The sequence below is a fragment of the Pseudochaenichthys georgianus genome, chromosome 11, assembly GCF_902827115.2.
Source record: "Pseudochaenichthys georgianus chromosome 11, fPseGeo1.2, whole genome shotgun sequence".
In the NCBI taxonomy this organism is placed as follows: Eukaryota; Metazoa; Chordata; class Actinopteri; order Perciformes; family Channichthyidae; genus Pseudochaenichthys; species Pseudochaenichthys georgianus.
In genome coordinates this window covers 5,967,782-5,990,143 of record NC_047513.1, presented here as the reverse complement: position 1 = coordinate 5,990,143, position 22,362 = coordinate 5,967,782, and the positions used below count along the sequence as shown (strand labels likewise).

Here is a 22,362-nt window from a genome sequence, read left to right as displayed (position 1 = left end):
CAACGTGCGGGCTGGCTTGACTGTTTTCCGAAGTGGGGGCTGGCTTGACCACAGTCTGTTTACCCAGTGTTTCCTGACATCATGAAACGTTTTATTTCACCTTGCTATGTGTTTTTTTTTAACTTATATTAAAAAAACGGGGACATTTCCGGGGACAGTTTCAACCGGGGACAGGCCTATACAAACGGGGACGTCTGGTACAGCCTAGGCCATCATCTAATCAGAGCAGAAATGCCCAGACAGACTGGTACACGCGCACACAAACAATGGCTGTCTATATCACACACACGGTTTTAGTTCAAAAGTTTGCAGTTAAAATATTCTGAAGCTTTTCAAAGCGTTTTTACTTTATTTTCTCTTAATACACATTAATTCACTACTACTTACATTTAATATCTAACTCCTTCAGCCTACTTTCAGCTGCAGAAACCATTCAACTATTAACTTATTCAGCTATTTCAGGACATTGAGGCTGCATGTTGTTTATACCTTTTAAATATTAAGCTTCTTCACTATTTTTCCTACTCTTCCAGTTTAACATGTCACTTTCAAGTTTTCAACAAAGTCATTGCAATGCATTTGAGCTGTAACAATGATACAAATCATTTCACTTTTCTGCATTTCTCCGCTAAGTTCAGCAACACTTTGTTTTTTGTAACTAAAAGCAGCTACAGAGACCATTCAGCTTTTTCTGCTAAATTCAGCAACAAATACAGTTTACAGCAGGAAATGCTTTTTCTAGTTCTATTTCAAAACCTGACTTTTCCAGACGCTGTTAAATATTTATCTAAAAATGTAAAATCCAATTAACTTCTTCCTTGGTCAGTTTTCATTATGTTAGCCAGGTAGAACATTGCAGCTATGGGTTCATCGCACCAAACCAACAGTACCATTCACTTTTGTCCCATGAAAATAAATAACTTATATCATACCAATATCCATTAAAAACAGGTTGTACCCAGCTGAGCAAATACAATACAAAAACACAAATCCAAGACCACTTTAGAACAGGCATTTCATTTTAATCGGAAATAAAATGATACAAGAATTTCACAAAAGGTGAGGAGACGTTAGGACATATTCCACCGAACCGTATGCTTCTACACTTGATTAAAAAAAGGCTAAAACACATACCATCATTTAAACTTATAAAACTGAGATTGCACCCTGTTATTTTACAAACACCCCCATACGATACAGCTCTAATGAAAAAATATGTTGCGTAAAAGTCAAAGGAAATGGAGTAGCATGTGCATAAAAGACATCAAGCACAAATGCCTGGAACCCTACAGCTATTTATCAAAAAACAGGGGTAGTGTTGTGGGATCTGGGGAATGTAAATGAGGGCAGGGGGGAGACACTGGGATAAGGGCTCATGACAACTGTCAAAAATATGAACTAAGAGCGGGAACGGGAGCGAGAGGCAGAGTGGGATTTGGAGCGGGACTCCGAGCGGGAGCGGGAGTGGGAGCGGGCTTTGGCAGGTGTGGGGGTACGTGATTTGGATTTGGACTTTGATTTAGACCTGGCTCTGGATTTTGATTCAGCGGGGGAGCGGGAATGAGAGCGGGAGGCCCTCTCGGGCTCAGCCCCCTCGTCCTCGCTCTTAACTGGCTCACGGCCCTTGGAGCCTGATTTCCTGGAGCGATCTTTAATTCCTGATCTAGAGCGAGACCTGGAGCGAGACCTAGAGCGAGACCTGGAGTCATCCTTCTTCTTCTTGACGTCTTTCTTGCTCTTTTTGCTCTTGAGGCTGCGGCTCCTGCTGCGGTCCTTGTTCTTGGGCGCGCCATTGCTGCGCTCCTCTTCTTCCTTCTTGACCTTCAGCTTATCCTTCTTGCTACGAGATCGGCTGCGGGAGCGGGACGCCGCTCTGTGGACAAAGATCAGACAGTTGAGATTACTTATACTTTCTTACTACCTCAACCTAGCTAAACTAAATGCCCTCTTACACAAAGCTCATCACAACAGGCACAATCATTTACTGGAAAAACGGGTATATTAAATGTATTATACGTAAATGCAAATATAAAATATAATTTCAAATAAAGGTTCTGAACCAAATGAAAATAAGGACAAGAGGAGTTTGAAATGCAAGATGGCAGTGAGAACAGTATTTGAGAAATGCAGCTGTAGGAGATCAGGCTACACTTCCAACAGCTGTAGATATCACGCCACTACCAGCATCATCTGATATACTCTAAATGTACTCGAGTGCACGCACCCCTGCACTTTCATTGACTTGTGAACATTTATTTATACACGTTCTCTGATCTTACTACCAACTCGTGTGCCCACATCTTGCGTGTTTGAATGGCAGCTGCTGAGAGGCAGCAGTAGCATTAGTTACATCACACGTCACTTGTTAGACGTTTTTATCCAAAGCGACTCACGTACTCAGTACTGTGGGCGATCCCCACAGGAGCACTTTGAGGTGAAGTGTCTCAGGGACACAACGACATGCTGACTGCAGTGGGGTTTGAACCAGTGCTCCCCTGATCCCAACTCCCAACACCCTACCCACTGTGCCACACGCCTTTTGGGAGATCAAATTGCCAAAACCAAGCCTCAGAAATGATCTTTCTACGACTAAACGATATACATTCAGACGGGGCTCTCTGAATTCACATTTAAATATTAATAACTGCGAATTCTCCACTTTAGCCTTTTATTAGAATCAGTGTGAGAAAAAGTTTTCAGAGAGTACTTGTCCATGGACAAGTGAGTTTGGCAATGTACTTGTCCGAATACATTTTCCACTTGTCCAGAATGGACACAAATTGGGGCCACTGGAATCTTCTTCTTCGTCATCGTATTTTACATTTTCCCACAGTTTTTACAACACCGCTAACGTAAGTGAGCGGTAAGATTTTACTGCATCACATATAGGGTTGGGTATCGTTTGGATTTTAACGATTCTGGTTCTGCTTTTCAATTCTGGTTATTTTCGGTTCTTTGAGAGGGTAAAAATAAGTCCCATGACATATTTATGAAAATATTAAGTCAAATCTGTATTCCTATTTACGAATCACTTCATACTGTTGAATTTCTTACGGTTATTGAATACAATTATATAAAAATAATCTCTGCATTGTTTAGTTAGTTCTAAGTGGTGCAGTTTGAGAATGTACAATTGGCCCAGTCTCCTCTGATGCTACACTGCAACCTGCCTGTGAGACAGAGTCCAACCACACATGTCCAACACATAGGACATAACCTAATAATAATAATACATTATATTTATAGCCGATAGGCCTAGCGCTTTTCTACAACTCAAAGACGCTTGCACGCTTACACATGTCCTGCAACACACATGCTGCAGCTGCCCAGCTGCTCACTGTTTGTAAAAGTAAATAAATAGTATTTTCATTTCAATAATGTACTTTCTATACCCTGCTTCATAAACAATACTGACATCCCTGCTCCTCCGAGTCTGGGGGTCCGGGCCTCCGGGGATGTGAGGACAGCGCGAGGACAAAGACAGGGAGGCTGCTTCACTTCATAAAGGAAATGGCGGTCAATATTAACAACACAGGAGCTAAAACGCTTCATTACGTGTTAGAGGAAGAACATAAGAAAGTTTGACAAAGATGAGGCTGTTAAACGGATCCGCTGTGTGTAGAAAGAGAGAGAGAGAGAGAGAGATCAGCGATCAGCTGATACAAAGCATAGAGAGAGCTGCGGTCCGCGGGGCTCGGCTCGCCTCCTGTCCTCACAACCCTTAGTAATCCCAGGACCGGACAATTGTTATTTGTTCCTACTCGGAACCGAGTTTTGCTTCCCAACCCTGCCACTGTGCTACACTTCCCGCCCCGCCCCGTCTAACTGTACAGAAAGCGGCGAGATGCATTTCCTTATGAATCGACAAGCAGAACCGAAACTAACATTTCTAAACGAACAATGGCGAACACGTACAATTTGCGAATGAGTTCTACCTTTTGTAAACTGAATTTATCAATAATTTGTCAATAAATCAGGGCGAAAAACGTCACTTGTCCGCCGGACAAGTCAATTGAAAGATCTACTTGTCCGATATTGTAAATAACACGTCCCGGACGGTGGGACGTGTACTTTTTCGCACACTGAGAATGTACTATTTACTTACAAATGCACCGGCTTCTGAATTGCAAACGGCACGATCAGCATGTGGTTATAAGTTTTGTACACGATTTTTAAGATAGAAATTAAAAGTATTATTTAAGATCAAGTACAAATGATGGTTTGCCCTGTGATTGGGTGAGGCAAAAGTAAAAACTCATTGTTTCCTGCATTAGCTGCAGTCCCTCATACTTTACATGGACGCAATGTAGTGTTATCAGATGAGTTTTAAGGTTGCCCCTTCTTAAGTCATATTTCTTCTGGACCTTTACGTATTCTGCAGATTACTATCTTGACAGGGAAACGTATTGTTGATTTTACTATTTTATTTGTATTTAAGTCCCAAAATGAGTTCCAACGGCCCTACTATTAAGTAGACAGCCCTCTGATAGGTTTGATCCTCACCTGGAGTGGGAACGGCTGCGGCTGCTGCTCTCGCTGCGGCTGTGGCTCTTACGAGACCTGCGGCTCCTGGAGCGGGACCTGAGGAAACAGAGTAACAGTTGGCAAAAGGTACGAGATTCAAGGCTTTATTGTCACGTGTAGATAGGGCACAGGCTCCTCCAACAGTCTAACATGAATATATAAAATAAATAACAGATAAAATAGTGCAAGAGAATGTAAAGAGGGGCCAAAGACACGGCAGCCACCATCACCGGCAACATCCAAGTACAATGCTGTACAAGAGCTTCACTTATTGTTATAAAGATGTATTGGACGCCAAGCCAGCACCTTTTTTAAACTTTGCTCAAGACCTTTTTTGTTGTGCAGTTTAACTTCGTCTTACGTTTTTTGCGTGCAGTATGCATCAGGAACTCACGTCAAATAACAGCAAACTAAAGAACCGGTCTGACCTGGAGTGGCTGCGACTGCGAGAATAAGAGCGCTTGCGTCTGGCTCCAGGGCGGTCCTCGATCAGACGGATCTTCCTTCCATTCACTTCGGTGCCGTCGAGCTTCTCCAGAGCCCTCTTCATGTCGGAGTAGAGCCTGAACTCTATCACCCCCTCGTTCCTGCGGCCCTTGTGGGTGTCGGCATAAGTCACCTCCCCTGCCTGTCTCATGTAGTCCTTAAGGGAAAAGCAAATATATCATTAAGTAGATCTGCGAGACAAACAAAACTGAAGAATATGTTGGTGTTCTAAACGGCTATGGATCAAATAGATCTTCATACCTTCAAATCCTGCCAGCTGCAGCGACTGGAAAGATTCTCAACAATGAGCCGATAATCTGTCCTTATGGGTGGACCATATCTGTCTCTTCCAAAGCGACCATATCCACCTTTTGAGGTAACGGGAAAGGACAGGGGGAAAAATGAGGACCCCAAACAAACTGTGGTGGTACATTTATGCTAATCTCCAAGCTACACACTACCAAATATATCAATATTGACTTGGGAAAAGAAAAAAGGGGCAAAGCAAAAGGTGGGAAAAGTATTACAAAAAAAGGCTGAATTTATAATTTGTTAAAAAATATATATTCAAAAGCCTCAACCTATAAAGTACATTTTTAAGCTTATCATTTTAGCAAATGTTGGTAAAAAAAAATTCTATGTGCCTATTTTCTAAATAAGAAACTGAAAAACTGTTTGAGGAAGTACTTACGGTGAACTAAAGCAAGATTCTAAGCTACCCTATCTAGAAAAAACATTTTACTTTTACAAAACATGTTCTTTTTTCAGGCACCCATAAGAACTGAACCCACATCTGTTCCTAACCCCCATGGCATCCTCACCACCCGGCCTGGGCCTAATGGGAAAAGCGGTCTTCATTCACAATGGCTCCCTTTTTTGGTCTGCCCAGGGGCCCAGAATGGTCAAACCACACTCTTGGAAAGGGGGGACACCATGGCCAGCAATAGGGGCAGGCAGTCAGCAAAGGACTCTTCCAATTAAAACATTGAGGTTCTTTGTTAAATCTTTACCTTTAAATTGACAATCATTGTAAATGAAATTAAAAACGGAATAAGACATCAATAGATTACAAGATATTTAACAATCAAATGGCTATTTTTTACAGTATTTAATGAAGACATGTATATCCTTTCCATCAGTAAGCCATTTCCTCATCACATAATCAAATGTAACTGCATTTTCAAACCATTACATGGTAAACCCAAGACTTTTCTTCAAGTCATTGGTGGCTTTGGTGCACACAATAATAATAACTTTTTTTTTAATGCTGTCGTGAGTGGGGCTTGTACACCGTGTGCTAAAATATTTGCAAGACAATTAAAAACAAACTTGCAGCTCTAGAGTGCCCTATCTGAAAGTGAGACATTCATTTATGTTAAACAGGTCATCGAAAACCTGGAAGAATCAATGGGGCCAGAACAAAAGCAAAAACTGGCACAAGGGAGGGCGTGGCGGATCGGTGTAAGGAGTTTCATTTAAAGATGCACAAGTTGGGGTTCCTTCATTAGGCATCGAGAAAAGGTACCAACAGAGCTCGACAATACTGACCAAAATGTTATTTTATACATCTTCATGTGAACTGGTTCTAGATCTTCAAGTTGCTTACTCTTTCTATTTTGTCAGCATTTTAACCAATCTTGCTATTCACACATATTTAGAGACTACAGTGATAATATGCCATCAATCAAAACGCACGTATTGGTGAACATTGTGGACAGACTAACTTATTTTGCACTCCATCGTTTTTAGGTATAGCTTGTGTGACTAAGAAAAGCCTATGTTAAGGAGTGAGCTTAAGTACCACCAACATGAACAAACACTAGGATATCAATTGAGTGCACATCAGCCACCAAGGACAAGCTCAAGATTATACCCCTTTGAAATTTAGATTTTTTTCCCCCAGTAATGAATGAAACCCCCAATCAATGACATATAAAAAATAACTTTTCTTTATTAAACACTTACTGCTGCTGCTGCTTCTTCCTCCTTCACCACCTCCTCCTCCTCTATCACCGCCGCCTCCTCTATCACCGCCGCCTCCTCTATCACCGCCGCCGCCTCCTCCTCCTCCTCCTCCTCTGCCGCCGCCTCCACCACTACTACCTCCGCCACCACCACCACCTCCACCACCACCATAACCTCCATCCCGACGGGGTCCCTTGGTGTGCTCCACAATGACTCTTTCACCACACAACTCCTTGCCGTTTAAGTCATAAACAGCATCATCTGCATCACGGGGGTCATCAAATTCAACAAACCCATACCTTTACAACAGAAGAGAAAATGTTTTAACATCGGGTTACAAAAAAATGTTTTGAGTTCATAATCGGTCAGTCAGGTGGGCACAAACTGGCCAAAACACAACCACTACCCTATGTAGAAAGAGTAGCATGGGCTTTTTAAGATGTTATCAGCATGGCATACTGATAGCAATTTAGATTTTACTGGCTGAAAAGAATGAACTTTATTTCCAGATTTTGACAAGGAATGGTGACTCAGAAATGCGTTTTACACGGCTTGGTGTGTATATATATATATATATATTTTTTTTTTAATGGCTTGTTACAAAACAAATCTGAGATAGTTCATATACAATTCTTACTAGCACATGTTTTATTTCTACTAGTAACTTTACTAATTAAGATATCTGTACACACTAGAAATGTGTATAAAGTCAATAGTCTGCTAATTAATTAAATGGTTATATTGATTGATGATATGCAAATAATACAATTATATTAGCAACAATTTGATGTTTGGTGAATTTATATTCGTTTGATAATGAACCAAACTATTCTTCAGTTAGACTACACAAGTATGAATGTCTATTAAAACAGAAATTCAAAAATGCTACTTGGATATCTATTTTTGGAAGAGTAATGGAACCTTTTTCAAGAGTTTCAAACAAAGATAGTCTTCAACGACACAGCCAACACTTAAATCCCAAAGTTGCCTGGCGTATACAGAAATTGCGAATCTATTGATTTAACAAGGATGCAAACTTCATACATAATGGACAGTGGCTCTGCAAAACGAGCACACGCGTAGATTCACTTTGTTCCTTGTAGACTGGTGGCCATTTTTCGAAAATTCTGAAGACCAAACACTAAATGGGTGATGCAAATAATCGTCGTTGGCAGCCCTTGATACCAGGAACTAGCACCTAACTAACAGATCCTTATTCATAATTAAAAAAAACTCACCACTGGTCTATATCAAAGAAGCTGCACGTTTAAAAAAAACATTGCATTCGTGGAATTTGACATTTTCTGCGATTGAATGTACTGTGAATCATGATGCTGATGTTTGATTAAAAATAAACAACAACCTTCAAGTCCAAACAAAGAGCATTCATAAATACATTATTTATGAATGCTCTCCATCAATGCTGTACTGAATAGCGTCGATGGAGACCTTTGAAACGGACATATCAAGCTTGATTGTACCAAGTATCTTAAATAAAAGAACCCTGCCATATCTAAAGTATTGTGCATTCGCGAGGATCGAAGCTAAATACGAGATTGGCTGCACTTGCACTTGTTTAGCTTGATGTATACAAGGCCGCCAGTGACATTGCCACGTCTAACCTTAGCTAACTAGTTAGCGTTGTCCGAGATAGCCCAAACGTTACCTAATAAACAGCAATATGGGCTTTGATACAGTTTCGAGAAGAATAATAATGATAACAAAACAAACACCTCAGTCCATTACACATTATACACAGTTTTCATTTGTAATGATAAAATATGCTAACGACTAGCTTAGCATTAGCTGGGCACAAGACCAACAAGGCCTAGACGGCACGTTTTCGGCCTTTGCAGGCGTTAGCTTAGCACCGACAGAACACCAAAAAATGTTACCCGTTTTTCAGGTCGACCTCGAGTATCTTCCCGTAGCCTTTGAAAAACCTCTCCACGTCCTTTTCTCGGGCCCTGTAGCTCAGTCTTCCAATGTACACCCTCGACATCTTGTGTGTTAGCTACTGTATGCTAACGTAGCGAAATGTGAGATCCGGCTAAAACCGAACGAGCACACAGACCGGAGGCGCGAGGCTGCAACTATACATACACGCGCTCCTTTGGTACAATAGGTCCGAGCTGCAGGGGGCGCGGCCTCTTCTGTTTGGGTTCTTTTGGCCTGAGTTCAGTCTCTCAGGTAAAAGGTATCACAAGCTAAGAATCTTATTACCTATCAATATTGAGACGAGATTAATTGAATTCCTATTAGTATAAGGTCAATTGAAAAGTTTGTTATGAACTAAATAGGAATGTGCCCTAATTTGGTGCATACAACTGACATATTAAAAGGAAATATAGGCAAAGTACTTTAAAAAAGAAAAACAGTATGGTCCAATACAAATATGTACAACTTAATTTTATTACAGTGTTTTACTTGCATAATCAAATCTTTTTCAGCAATGTACTAGGCAAAAACAGTAAATAAATCAAAAAATTTAAAGACCAATATTAAACGTTTGACTTCACCTCATTCATTTATTTGTAGATTTACATGAGATGAGTTGGTTAATGACAATATGCAAAGTATAAAGTTATCAAATACATGTATGGGAGTGAAACAGTACAACGGTTGCTTCCAAAATGTGGTGGAGTAGAATTATAAAGAGACAGAAAAAAAAGAAATAACCAGCATAGTTAAGTAGCCTAATACAAGTAATAGGTAATGCATTCAATTGAGAGGAGTCTGCCTGCAGGCCTCCACTAATTAAATTACTTTGCACTGTAGCTACTGCATTTAAAATTATGGAACCAACACATGTATGCATGATCTATATTCTAGTACATACAACATTCCCTCAGTGATAGTTGATTATAAGAATGTGATACATTATATATTATCTACGTTACGACACAAGATAGATCATCTAATCTTTCAGGTTCTTTCTAACACGCGGTGAGGTTTTTTGCGACATGTCGATACCGGTCGATACACGTATGAGCCGCGGTGGGCGGGGCTAACAAAGACAAGGACAACACACCAGCAGCTCTTCTTATGTGCCAGTTATTTTTTAACACACTTCGATTCCCTTAAATGCCTTCAACGTTTTAATAGAGAATATTTCAATGAATTTACGCTGTTATTTCAACATGAAAGTTTTTGCAACTTTTTTCTTCACTTCACTGAAGAACGTGAAGTCGCTCAGGGAGGGAAATAACGGTACAGTACGTTAGCCGAATGTTAGCTAAGCAGCAACAGTTGGTCTGTTGGTTGGTCAACTAGCTAACTGACAAAAACGGTCATGGAGCGCGCGACTTTTTCAAAGTACTCGTGGATAGATTTCGCCTTCTCTGTGATCGGAGTGTGTACCTTCCTGGTGGACTGGGGCTCGGACGTGTGGGTGGCCACCGAGTTTTATTGCCGAGGGGACATCTTCTGGTTCGGGGTTCTGGTCGGCCTCATGGTCCTGTCGTCGGTCGTGGTCCAAATGTTCAGCTGGTTCTGGTTCCAGTATGACCGCAAGCTGCCGGGGTTCGGCAGCGTGCAGACCGGAGGAGGAACCGTGCTGTTCGGGGACCGAGTGAAGCTCTCCTGCCTGTTTCATGTGCTGCAGCTGGGCTTCCTTTGCAGGTAGCCTAAACAAGTGTGCAGTAGTGGAAAAGTACTCCTATCCAAATAAAACTACTGTAGTCTTAATATAAACCACTACAAGTAAAAGTCCTTTAATACAAAATGTTACTAAAGAAAATGCAAAAAAGTGTGAAAGCTAATGTGTTCTGTTATAATGAGAAACCTACTTGAAATATTATCTTATTACATCAAAATGTTTTGAAACTTGATGTTGTGTTTTTAATGTAATAATAATAGTGTTTTTTACTCATTACTAACAGGATCTCTTTTATTTATTGATTACTTTATCTTTTGAAATGTTGGAGCTTGTACAATGGCTGGTAAACTGTACCTTATATTACTGCCAGGTATCGTCTATAATATTACATCATTTTACGTTACTTGGTTTATGTTTGTAATAAAGATCTGAATATGCAAAGTTTTAGTTTGAATCCATGCAGTCTAGTTAAAAGGAAGATGTAAGCTTCCTAACTATAGTGGAGTAAAACTACTTAAACCCATTATATCATATAAAATGCAGAGCTAATGCGGCTAATTACTTGATTGTTGGTTAAACCTCATAGCAAATATATAAGTTCATATGGATCCAAACAGCCTACTCCTGTTTAAATGTGACAGTAAATGTAAGGCTGGTTTCTCAAGATGTGGAAAGTGTTTCAACAACAGGTTGCACAAAGTACAACACCCCAGCCTTAATCATGCAAGCGCTCTTTAATCCTGAGAAAACTGCAATAAAGCACACTGGGCCCAGGAACCTTTACTGTACGAGTATTTCTCTCTACCGGTTAAACAACTGGGCATTCCTACAGAATAGTTCATGCAGGCAATAATGAAATGGGACATGTGTAGTGACCATAAATGAAACATGTCAGGTGTGGCAACTGGTAAATCCAGTGTCCCAAAAGAGAACTCGATGCATACACGACACAAGTAATGAATGCATGAGGTATGAAAAGCACACTCATTTAATGCATCATGACAGATTGCTGCTGTTCACCATTAGTCTTAACCGCTAAGTTTGTGTTATGCGTCTTCATCGTCTCCCATGTGTCGTTTCTGTCACTCACAGTTTTGTTCAAACATGTTCATTCACGCAGGCACATCTCGGCCATACGACAAGGCTTCAGGGTCTGGTGGCGGAAAGCGGAGGGGTCGGAGTACGCTGTCTACCTGACCCACGACCTGAGCATGCTCCGACTCATCGAGACGTTCTGTGAGAGCGCTCCTCAGCTCACTCTGATGATCTACGTCATGCTGCAAACAAACAAGACCCGGACTGTACAGTGTGAGTTCTCCCTAGTATGACTTACTTCTTTAAACTCACGGCAGAAGCAAACTTCTACAATAGAGGATGGAGTTTCTATTGGGTATTACGCAACTCTGAGTCTTTCCTGACACAATCCGAAACAGTCTTTTCCTCTGAGCTGTTAATAATACATTTGTATGAATGCACTTTGCTTTGCTGATCCTTTAAAAACATCATATTCAAATTGTGAAACACATTCACTACTCTCTAAAAGGAAGAAATACATCGCAAAACCTACACACATGACTGCAAGCATTACTGCCACTCCTCGTTATTTCAACTTTTTAGCAGACAGAACTTTCCCGTGTTATTTCCTTCCGCAACGTCAAGGATATTAATTTGACTACACTCCAGTGGCATTGACAACCTCCCCAGCATATATTGTTCATCCCCGCCTGATGAACTGGTTTCTCACTACAAAAACAATCTTCAGAGTCTGCTCAATACCCCGGCTCCTTTCAAAACCCATTCTGCTCCTTGGTTTCCACCTGAACTACGCCAACGTAAAACAAAAGGCCGTCGATTGGAACGATACTTTGTTTTTAAGTTGTTAAGACATTACAAAGGAAATAACATACAACATACAGGTCACTGGGGTAATCCATCATCAACATGTTCTCAGCAATTATTCTTGTGATATGGGAAGATCTCCCTCACAACGGGTTCACAACCAATCTGTGTTAAACATACAGTAGAAGCAAAGTTATGCACGAATGATAGACTATTGTACCAAAAGGAGTAAAGCAAGATAAAATAAATATCTCAGGATTATGTGCCCCCCCCCTCTTCATGTGCAAAACCCATTTGGACCAGTAATTGTCACATGTTTCACTCCAGAGTCTTAGAGAAAAAGTCAGCCTCTCATATGAAACAAGTCGTTTACAATGTTTATCCATTCTCCCTTTGTTGGTGGATCTTTCACAAGCCATGTTTTGGTAATTGCCTTTTTGCTGGCTGTCAGTAATGTTTTAAGAAGATTCTTGTCCCAAACACTAAATTCCACTGGTACTGTGTATTAGCTAAATAAATCCCATCAAAACTGTTTGGAATCTCAAAGCCAAGAATTCAATTTACTTCCTTTATTATAGATAGCCAATAGGGTTTGATCACTGGACAGTTCCAGAATATGTGGAAATGATCAGCCAGTGTCCAGATTCTGGTCTGCCATTCTGATGGTATTTGAAGACATACTCATATTCTTAAACAAGAATGAGTATTGAATAGCTGCATCCTGTAGATAGGCCCTGCTATAGGTTGTTGATCTCTGTTGTAATAGGGTTACGTTACCCTAACCCGTTATGTTGTTCGTGTATGATCCCTCTTTAATTTAAAAAACAAGTTATGTTTTAAGCATGAAAGCTGTTGTCACGATCTGTCTGTGTTGTGTTTTGTCTTGTTTAGATCTGTCTTTGGTTTCCTGTCTGTGGCCGTGTCTCAATTCAGGGGCTGTATCCTTCAGGGTACGCAGCCTACGCGGTCCACGGAGGACCCAGCCCACGTAGACCGGGTAGGCTGGACCGAGCGGCCTACGAAATGAGACAGTCTAGCCTACGGAGGGCTTCGTATTTACGTCACGTGATACGCGCTGTTCGGTTGCGCTGCTCCAGCAGCCTGCTAGCAGATTCTAACTCAGCTGAAAAGGATCCAGAAACTTTACTTTTACATTTTACATTTTTTTCGAGATCACCGTCGGCGATGAATTAAAGAGGACCATGACCAGGTAAATACGATGAAGCTGTTCCTTTAGCCCCCAGTAATGTTACATTAGTAAGTTAACAAGTACATTATATATAGCTGATGTAATTTAATCATATTATTTCATATTTAAAATAAGTCTTAATTTTTCTGTACTAATAAAACAATGTTTTTTTAAATGAACAAAAGCATGTTGTATAGATTGATTGTCAACAATAGTAGTGTTCTAATCTTAATAGCTGTGATTATAACAGTTTATATTCTCCTTCTTCCCCTAACCCTGCCCAGATGATGTCCCACTGACCCCAGGTCAGCACCTCCAGGTCCAGCAGCACCGTGCCCCCCCCGCTCTGCTGAAATACAACATTTTCTATGACCTTTTTTTTGTATTAATAAAATTAAACTGAAGACAGTTTTATGACCTAGAGATATCCTATTATTCCACTGCTTATGTACACATGTTGTAAATAATGGTTAAAACCTCAGTAAATGAAATAAACAATGTGTTTAACAATTACAATTTAATATTGTATTTTCATCTTATCACAAAGTAGAGGTAAGAATATATCCATCCTCTCTCTGTAGCTTCATGTCTTCTCTTATTATAACTTTCATCATTGAGACAGAGGAAATCAATGTGTTATTTAACATCACCGGCAGTAACACAAATATCAGCAGAAGTGTGTTTATGGAGTTGTTTATTTGTATTATATGTGCAGCAAGTATAGAAGCAGCTGTTTGGGGAATCAGACAGACTCAAGCTATAATCGTTAAATATCTATTAAAAGAAAGGACACATACAAAATAAAATTCTGAAAGTAAGACACAAGTCTGTAGGACGGCAGTAAGCAGAGGTCTGGGTGGAGGATGCTCCTGATCGCCGCTTTGCTTTCTCCAGCACCTCGGGGGGTCCAGGTGGATGGAGCTCTGTCCTGATGATCCGCTGGGGTTAGGGGTCCTTCTCCAGCACCTCGGGGGGGGGGGGGGGGGGTCCAGGTGGATGGAGCTATGTCTCCAGCAGATCCATTTCTCCAGAATTTTCCTAATTACAGAGAAAAACAAGAGAAAAATAAAAAAGTGAATTAATCATATTAGACACAGGGTTGCAGAAGTATTATTGCAAAATGTAACTCAGCATTTCAGACAAACAATCCCTAAAGGATCTATTAAAATGATGTACTGTTCTGGTTTTTTAAAAACTAAAGAGATGAAATGACAGTCACACCTGCATCCCTTTGACAGCACTGCACAAACTAACATCAAGCAAAAGGCTGCTGTCTATTTGTGATTGTCTTATTATTAGGGGATCAGGATAAATTAACTACACTTTAACTTAAATAAAAGATGATCAAATCTGGTGGAAATATTGAAAATAGGCTTTTTTTTTTGCTCTACCTCAAAGCAGCATGAGCTGAATACAAAGGGTGTAATTTTGTCCCAAAGTTTAATAAACAGTAAAACATTGGAACATGTCAGAGAAATAAATAAGGCTAACAGCAGCTACACGTCAGGGTAGCGTTTTATAAATCCCACCGTACTGTAGGCTATACCGGTCTAAATGTTTTCACTTTGGTCTATGTATGTAATATAAAGTATAACTTATCTATAACAGAGCCAAGATCTCTGTATGACTTTAGTAAACTTCTGAATTTAATACAAAATAAGTGTAAACAACAGTGCAGTACGTCCATCTAGCTAGTTAGCGTCACATATGTATCCGTATTATTTAATGAAAATGTAAGTTGTAATGCCCCTTGGGTTTGACGTGTGTGACGTTAGTTAATTTAAAGTAAGTTAAAACCCAATACTCACATTTATTAGTGATTCCTCCGCTCGCTGCTGCTTTTAAATCCACTCTGCTGGGGAGACCGGAAGCCATTTCATTTGAAAAAAACTCCCTCTTCCCTGCGCGCATTGCACCCTGGGATATGGTAGGCCGCGGAGTGTACATCAGATGTATCCTTGAAATTGGGGGAAAGTAGGCCGCATTCGGAGGAGTCTCAATTTTTAAAAAAATTGGGACGGCCTTCTTTCGGCGGAAGTGATGTAAGCGGTCTACGAATGCACCCTTCGAAGTATGCAACCCCTGAATTGAGACACGGCCTGTGTGTGTTCCCTCCTACCTGTTTTCTTGATTGTGTTCACCTGGTGCCCCTGTGTGTTCTCCTCCCTCCTCACCTGTCTCTTGTTTCCTTGATTAGTCCTGTGTGTATTTAAGTTCTGTTTTTTCTGTCTGTCATTGTTGGTTCGTCGTTTGTCTGTGTTCACCGGGGAGTGTTCTGTTTGTCCGTGTATCCTTGAAATAAAGGTATTTTCAGTGTTATCTGCATTTGGGTCCTGCTTGCTTCGCTCACCCGTAACAGAACCAACCAACCAAAAGATGGACCCAGCAGACAGCCTGTACGAGGTGACGTACAATTTAATGTGCTTTAAAAACGACTGTCGATATGCCTCCAGTAGTGAAGAGAGGCAGTCAATTATCTCAACGGCACGCCAAGAAGTAACCTCAAGGCCCTGGTTAAAGGAGTTACTACCCGAGTGGGTGGAGGGCTTTGAGGTCAAACCTGTTTCCCGGCCTGCTAGCCCCTGACATGCTAGCCCCCTGCCGGCCACAGTTCCCAACAAGGCTCCTTTCAAGGACCCTTTCGCTGGGTCTCGTCTGGCCTTTGGAGGACCTCTGAGCCTCCTAATGGCTTCAAGGCAGCATGGAAGGAAACGCAAGGTCAGGATTCCAGCCCCAGCAGCCATGGTTCCGGCTCTGGTACCGGCTCCAGCAGCCATGGTTCCGGCCCCAGCAGCCATGGTCCCTCCTCTATAGGGCTGTGCGTCTTCACTGGTCTTACGATTCGATTACGATTATCCTATTAACGATTAGATTCAATTCGATATCACGATGCATCACGAGTCATACCAATGCGTTGCATCCTCAATTCTCTATATTACTGCACATGGCTTATTTTTCATCAATGCATACATGCAGTAAATACATATGAACTCTCTTTTTATTATTTAGAAAGTGCTTCAGAAATCAATAACATAAATGTCTTGACATTAATTTATAAACCAAAATAAATGCATTGTATAGGTCTAGCCTCCGTGTGTGAAGTTGTTCCAGTCTCAAAAACAAAAAGCTAATGCTCCTGCAGTCTAGCTGCAGCTTCTAGCAACGGTCTTCTGTTAAGAAAGGACACTGAATGTCCTGAATGTGGCATCACACACAGGACTTGAGTCTGAACACAGCAGACCACAGGAGTATTTACAACAGCATATACAAACTAAAATAGTGCATGTGGGTGCACACTTACATTCTCTGTCTTACTGTTACATAAATCCCATGAATGTATGAGATTAAGTTAGCTTCATTATATCTCAGTGATTAAGTGAATAATAAAGTTCCTATCTGGTCACTAAAGCCTGTCACTCATTATTTTCAGGGAGGGGGCGGGGTTTGGAGGAACAGAGGAAACGGTGATCGCGGAAGCTTTTTTCCTCCTGCCTTCACAAACTTTACACACGTATATATCGTCTGAAAATTGCTAGAGGACATTCATACTTTGCAATCCAAGACTTAATTAAATCCACCAAAAACCTGACATGATTGTAACGCGATTATTTTTGAAAAACATAAATCCCTGTCTGTGTCTCTGAGCCGCAGCGACACGGAGTGATTCGGAGCGGGTCCTTCTGCTGTGGGTTCTGGACTGGTGTTCTTGTGTTGGTGGATAAAGCAGACTGCTCCGTGTTCGGTGTTGCTGTGCCGCTGTCACGTCTGTTCCCTGATCTCTGCGTCACCGACCGATTTGATATTAAAGTGACAGAAAAAAAAACGTTATAGTAAAGCCGCGGCCGGAAAATCAGGAAGCAACGTTACTACTCTATAACGAATTATCTTCCGTCAATGCATCGATACCGAATCGTCCAAGTCCGCATCGCAATGCATCGTAGAAACGATTATTTTCAACACCCCTACTCCTCTAGTCCCAACTCAAGTCCCTCCTCTAGTCACTTCCCTAGTCCCTTCTCAAGTCCCTCTAGTCCCTTCCCTAGTCCCTTCTCAAGTCCCTCCTCTAGTCCCTTCCCTAGTCCCTACTCTAGTCACTTCCCTAGTCCCTTCTCAAGTCCCTCCTCTAGTCCCTTCCCTAGTCCCTTCCCTAGTCCCTTCTCAAGTCCCTCCTCTAGTCCCTTCCCTAGTCCCTACTCTAGTCCCTTCCATAGTCCCTTCTCAAGTCCCTCCTCTAGTCACTTCCCTAGTCCCTCCTCTAGTCCCTCCTCTAGTCCCTTCCCTAGTCCCTTCTCAAGTCCCTTCCCTAGTCCCTTCCCTAGTCCCTACTCTAGTCCCTTCCATAGTCACTTCTCAAGTCCCTCCTCTAGTCACTTCCCTAGTCCCTCCTCTAGTCTCTTCTCTAGTCCCCTCTCCAGTCTCTCCTCTAGTCCCTTCTCTAGTCCCTTTTCTAGTCCCCGCTCGAGTCCCCTCTCGAGCCCCCTCTCAAGTCTCCTCTCGAGTTCCCTCTCGAGTCTCCTCTCAAGTCCCCTTTCAAGTCACCTCTCGAGTCCCCTCTCAAGTCCCTACTCCATGTCCTGTGCCGTTGGAGGTTCCCGCCGACTACTCTTCTGCCGGGGGTCCTGCCAATCCTATGTTCTGTGCCGTTGGAGTCCCCGCCGACGATTCTTCTGCCGGGGGTCCTGCCAACCCTATGTCGTGTGCCCTTGGAAGTTCCGCTGGGGGTCCTGCCAGCTCCATGTCCTGTCCCGTTGGGGGTCCCGCCGACTGCTCCCCTGCCGGGGGTCCTGCCAACCCTATGTCCTGTCCCGTTGGGGGTCCCACCGACTACTCTTCTGCCGAGGGTCCTGCCAACCCTCTGTCCTGTCCCGTTGGGGGCCCCGCCGACTGCTCTTCTGCCTGGGGTCCTGCCCACCCTGTGTCCTGTGCCGTTCGAGGTCCCGCCGACTACTCTTCTGCCGGGGGTCCTGCCAACCCTATGTCCTGTCCCGTTGGGGGTCCCGCCGACTGCTCTTCTGCCTGGGGTCCTGCCCACCCTGTGTCCTGTGCCGTTGGAGGCCCCGCCGACTGCTCTTCTTCCGGGGGTCCTGCCAACCCTATGTCCTGTCCCGTTGGGGGTCCCGCCGACTGCTCTTCTGCCGGGGGTCCTGCCTGCCCTATGTCCTGTGCCGTTGGCGGTTCCGCCGACAACTCTTCTGCCGGGGGTCCTGCCAACTCCATGTCTTGTTCCGTTGGAGGTCCCGCCGTCACCTGTCTCGCCGGGGGTCCTGCCAACTCCTAGTCCTCTTCCGTGGGGGATCCTGCCGAAGCCTGTCCCACCGGCTCCGGTTCCTGTGCGGCCGACACCGGGTCCTGCCCGGCCTCCGGAGCTGTCCCGTCAGCACCTTCCTGCCCGTCCTCCGGAGTTGTTCCATCGCCGCCTGCTTCGCTCTCGAGCCTGGCCCCCTGAGAGCCGCGGTCTCCTTGCCCCCGGGCCGTCCGCCCGAGACCCCCTCCATGGTCTCTGCCTTGCCCCCGGGCCGTCCGCCCGAGACCCCCTCCATGGTCTCTGCCTTGCCCCCGGGCCGTCCGCCCGAGACCCCCTCCATGGTCTCTGCCTTGCCCCCGGGCCGTTCGCCCGAGATCCCTTCCGGGTCCTCCGCTGTGCTCCTGGGTTGTCAGCCCAAACCCGTCCTCCTGACCCCCTCCACCCACCCTGGTGGCCCTAGTTTTGTGAAGTTACACAACAGTGTTGTTAATACAGAGTTGGAGTTTATTCACACATCACACTACAGTGTTTTCAAGAAACATTGAACAGTGCTGCCACATGACACAGGAAAAAAAGAAAAGACTCTGAACCATTAGGGTAATGGATTGTGTCAATTTCTTTTCTTTTCTGTGATATCAAATAAAGTGATACAGTTACGCTCATAACACATACTATCTGTGTTGTGGCAGGTCAACAAACAACACACATATGAGTTAACTTCCTCTTGGCTGTTCCACTGATTGTTTTACCTTCTTCTTTTTGCAGTTGTGAGCATTGCTGCCTCCACCACCTCCATCGCCTGGATGGTGGTGGATTACCACCGCTCGCTGCGCTCCTTCCTCCCAGACAAGGCCAATCAGGGCTGGTGTTCCTCTTTAATCTACTTCCTGTGGAACCTGCTGCTAATCGCCCCGCGTGTGGCGGCCCTCGCCCTCTTCGCCTCGGTCCTGTCGGGGTACATCGGCGCTCACTTCCTGATGCAGTGGTTCGTCTTCGTGTGCTGGGCCTGGCAGCAGGAGACCCACTTTATGGACAGCCCGGCTGGGGAGTGGCTGTACCGCTCCACCGTGGGGCTCATCTGGTACTTCAGCTGGTTCAGCGTGGCAGAGGGACGCACCAGAGGCAGGAGCATCATCTACCACACCTTCATCAGCGCTGACGGAGGCATCCTGCTGGCCACCTGGTGGTGTTACAGAGACCCTGTCCAGACGGAGTCGTACGCCCTGGCTCTGGTCATCACTTTGCCTTTCATCTACCTCCTGGGACTGCTCCTGAAGACCCTCTACTACTGCTGCTTCCACCCCAGGCTGTGGAGGCCCCTGGTGAGGGAGCCAGGGCTGCCTGATGATCTGCCTGATGCAGAAGTGCCCTTGAAAGAATTTTCCATCCAGGACGGCGCCCTGTCCTCCAAGCTACACAACAAACGGATGGCCTGCCATGCAGCTCATTTTTACTCTGAGAAAGGAGCTGTTAAAAACCCTGATAGCCCTAAAAGAGCTGAGCCATCGCCTCTGTGATATCGGACTTCTTGTTTGTCACAGCCATCTGTGAACTGATGGTGTAGTGATGGGAAGTAATAATCTACTATTTTCTATTTATGCTGTAATCTCACCAGGTGCTCAGAATAATGTGAAAATACTAGATCAATTACAATACTTGAAACTAGGAGTAAGCAATAGAGTGCTGCAGGGATGAAGTATTTGAGGCCATCATTCTGCAAGGGCCAACAGCTATGTTTGCTATGTGGAAAACAAGTTTATCATGCCGACTCGTTTTCCCAGCAAGATATTCTCCGTAAAAATGATCTCGTCTTCAAGCATTTAAGCGTAAATGCTAACGTTATAAACGTTGTAAAAAGCTTCAAACCAACTACACTACAGTCACATGACTTCAGCATCACCACGACTGTGATCACATAATGACGTTCAAGTGTCCCTTAAAATGTCTGAAGCCTTAATTAGCATCTTGTTAGCACACACCTATTTTACTAACCCAGATATTTCATCACATTGATGCAAAAACCCTATAAACTACTGATGCCATTGAACAGTCCTCCTTTCCAAAGGATCAATTCTTTCTGTTTGAATGACCTGGGCATTACTCTCGAATGTCTCCGGCAGCAGCAACATGAAAGCATTTCTATTTACATATAAAGGGATTTAGTTGAACAGTAGGCTTTTATAATGTGCGACTCAGACATGAGTAGACCTGGTTTCACCGTGTACAGTAGATAACCTACTCTGATATGTTTGTTACGAAGATGTCAAAAAACAAAACATCAAAAGCTATCGAGCTTATTTCCTCTAAACTAATTCAAAATCCATAAGCAGCACCACGCGGGGTACATGGTATGGAAATGCTGACTCCTTCCTGTTTTTGAAGACTTATTCCTGCAGCACTCTATCCTTTTCATATCGGTACATTCATCAGAATATATAATGCGATATAGCCATTTTTATTTATTTGTACTAATCCAGATACTTCATCACATTGATGCAAATACCATATAACACAACTGCTGCCAAGCCCCGAACTCTGAGTGTTATAGTCTCATGGCCATATTTCTCAACTGTACTTGAAACTGGGGGTCATTTTATTAGGTACCTTCTGAAAGTGAAGGCTTCTTTTTATTTGACAGATTGATTGTATATTATCTACACATTGAGGAAATGTGTACATGTTGCTTTTTACTACCCTGTTTTTCCAAAATACATCTTAGGAACATTTCATTTGTTCTATTTTATTTTTACAAACTGTTTCTATTTTATTTGTAACAAAATATAACATTTAAAAACAATGATAATATTTCTGAAAGCTCCAAACGGCTATATATTGTCTCCCTAGGTGTGTGTGTGTGTGTGTGTGTGTGTGTGTGTGTGTGTGTGTGTGTGTGTGTGTGTGTGTGTGTGTGTGTGTGTGTGTGTGTGTGTGTGTGTGTGTGTGTGTGTGTGTGTGTGTGTGTGTGTGTGTGTGTGTGTGTGTGTGTGTGTGTGTGTGTGTGTGTGTGTATAATATTTGAAAGACTTTGAATGTAGATTTGATTCTTCTTTTATAATCTCGATGCTGTGCGAAACAGCAGTTTCAGACCACTCTAAGGTACTTGTTTTTAGGCGAAGTTTATACTAAAAGTGTAAGATAAGTGTTAATCCTTCACATGTCACGGAGAAGAGTTGTTAGTGCATATTGAAGTACAGGTGACATCATGTTCGTGTTACGTTAACTCATCCAGGGTTTGTTTAGCTTATTTAAATGTCACATGTGCCTAATGTCAGTATCTTTGTTTGTGTTCTATTTAAATGTTCTCGGGGTCCTGAGTGTCGATTTGTTTTACACGCATGCTCTTTTCTGTAACGTTCTGTAATGTTCATACTTCATGTTGCAGATCCTACAAAAACAAACCAAAAGTCAAGGTCTGACCTGGTCGTTAATGTTTTACCTCATTCGCCATGTGCAATTATTAAAGTGGTAACAATGTTGTACTATCTGTTTTTCGTTTGCTTGACGTTTCTTTAGTAA

The 22,362-nt window shown here is 43.0% G+C and overlaps 2 protein-coding genes across 2 annotated transcripts; one reads left to right on the top strand and one right to left on the bottom strand.

Annotated features, from left to right (window-relative positions):
• Positions 1-1,001: 1,001 nt before the first annotated feature.
• LOC117455261 (serine/arginine-rich splicing factor 6-like) lies at positions 1,002-9,079 on the bottom strand. Its single transcript, XM_071204785.1, has 6 exons — positions 8,871-9,079; positions 6,976-7,274; positions 5,272-5,378; positions 4,953-5,167; positions 4,504-4,581; positions 1,002-1,873 (listed from the first exon to the last, which is right to left on the bottom strand). Exons 1-6 carry the CDS (start codon positions 8,975-8,977, stop codon positions 1,399-1,401), a joined length of 1,281 nt encoding a protein of 426 aa, XP_071060886.1. The 5' UTR covers positions 8,978-9,079; the 3' UTR covers positions 1,002-1,398.
• A 902-nt stretch (positions 9,080-9,981) lies between these two features.
• On the top strand, positions 9,982-21,731 carry xkr8.3 (XK related 8, tandem duplicate 3). The gene is made up of 3 exons (XM_034093831.2): positions 9,982-10,596; positions 11,694-11,881; positions 19,612-21,731. Exons 1-3 carry the CDS (start codon positions 10,268-10,270, stop codon positions 20,361-20,363), a joined length of 1,269 nt encoding a protein of 422 aa, XP_033949722.1. The 5' UTR covers positions 9,982-10,267; the 3' UTR covers positions 20,364-21,731.
• The last annotated feature ends 631 nt before the right edge of the window (positions 21,732-22,362 follow it).

Bases quoted from the DNA above. Each gene is read 5' to 3' on its own strand.
- LOC117455261 (XM_071204785.1), bottom strand. From the start codon at position 8,977: ATGTCGAGGGTGTACATTGGAAGACTGAGCTACAGGGCCCGAGAAAAG. The intron at 4,582-4,952 runs GTCAGACCGGTT...CTGTTTCCTCAG, and splicing joins CGCAGTCGCAGCCACTCCAG to GTCCCGCTCCAGGAGCCGCA. The intron at 1,874-4,503 runs GTGAGGATCAAA...CTTTGTCCACAG, and splicing joins CGCAGCCGTTCCCACTCCAG to AGCGGCGTCCCGCTCCCGCA.
- xkr8.3 (XM_034093831.2), top strand. From the start codon at position 10,268: ATGGAGCGCGCGACTTTTTCAAAGTACTCGTGGATAGATTTCGCCTTC. The intron at 10,597-11,693 runs GTAGCCTAAACA...TCATTCACGCAG, and splicing joins CAGCTGGGCTTCCTTTGCAG to GCACATCTCGGCCATACGAC. The intron at 11,882-19,611 runs GTGAGTTCTCCC...TTCTTTTTGCAG, and splicing joins CAAGACCCGGACTGTACAGT to TTGTGAGCATTGCTGCCTCC.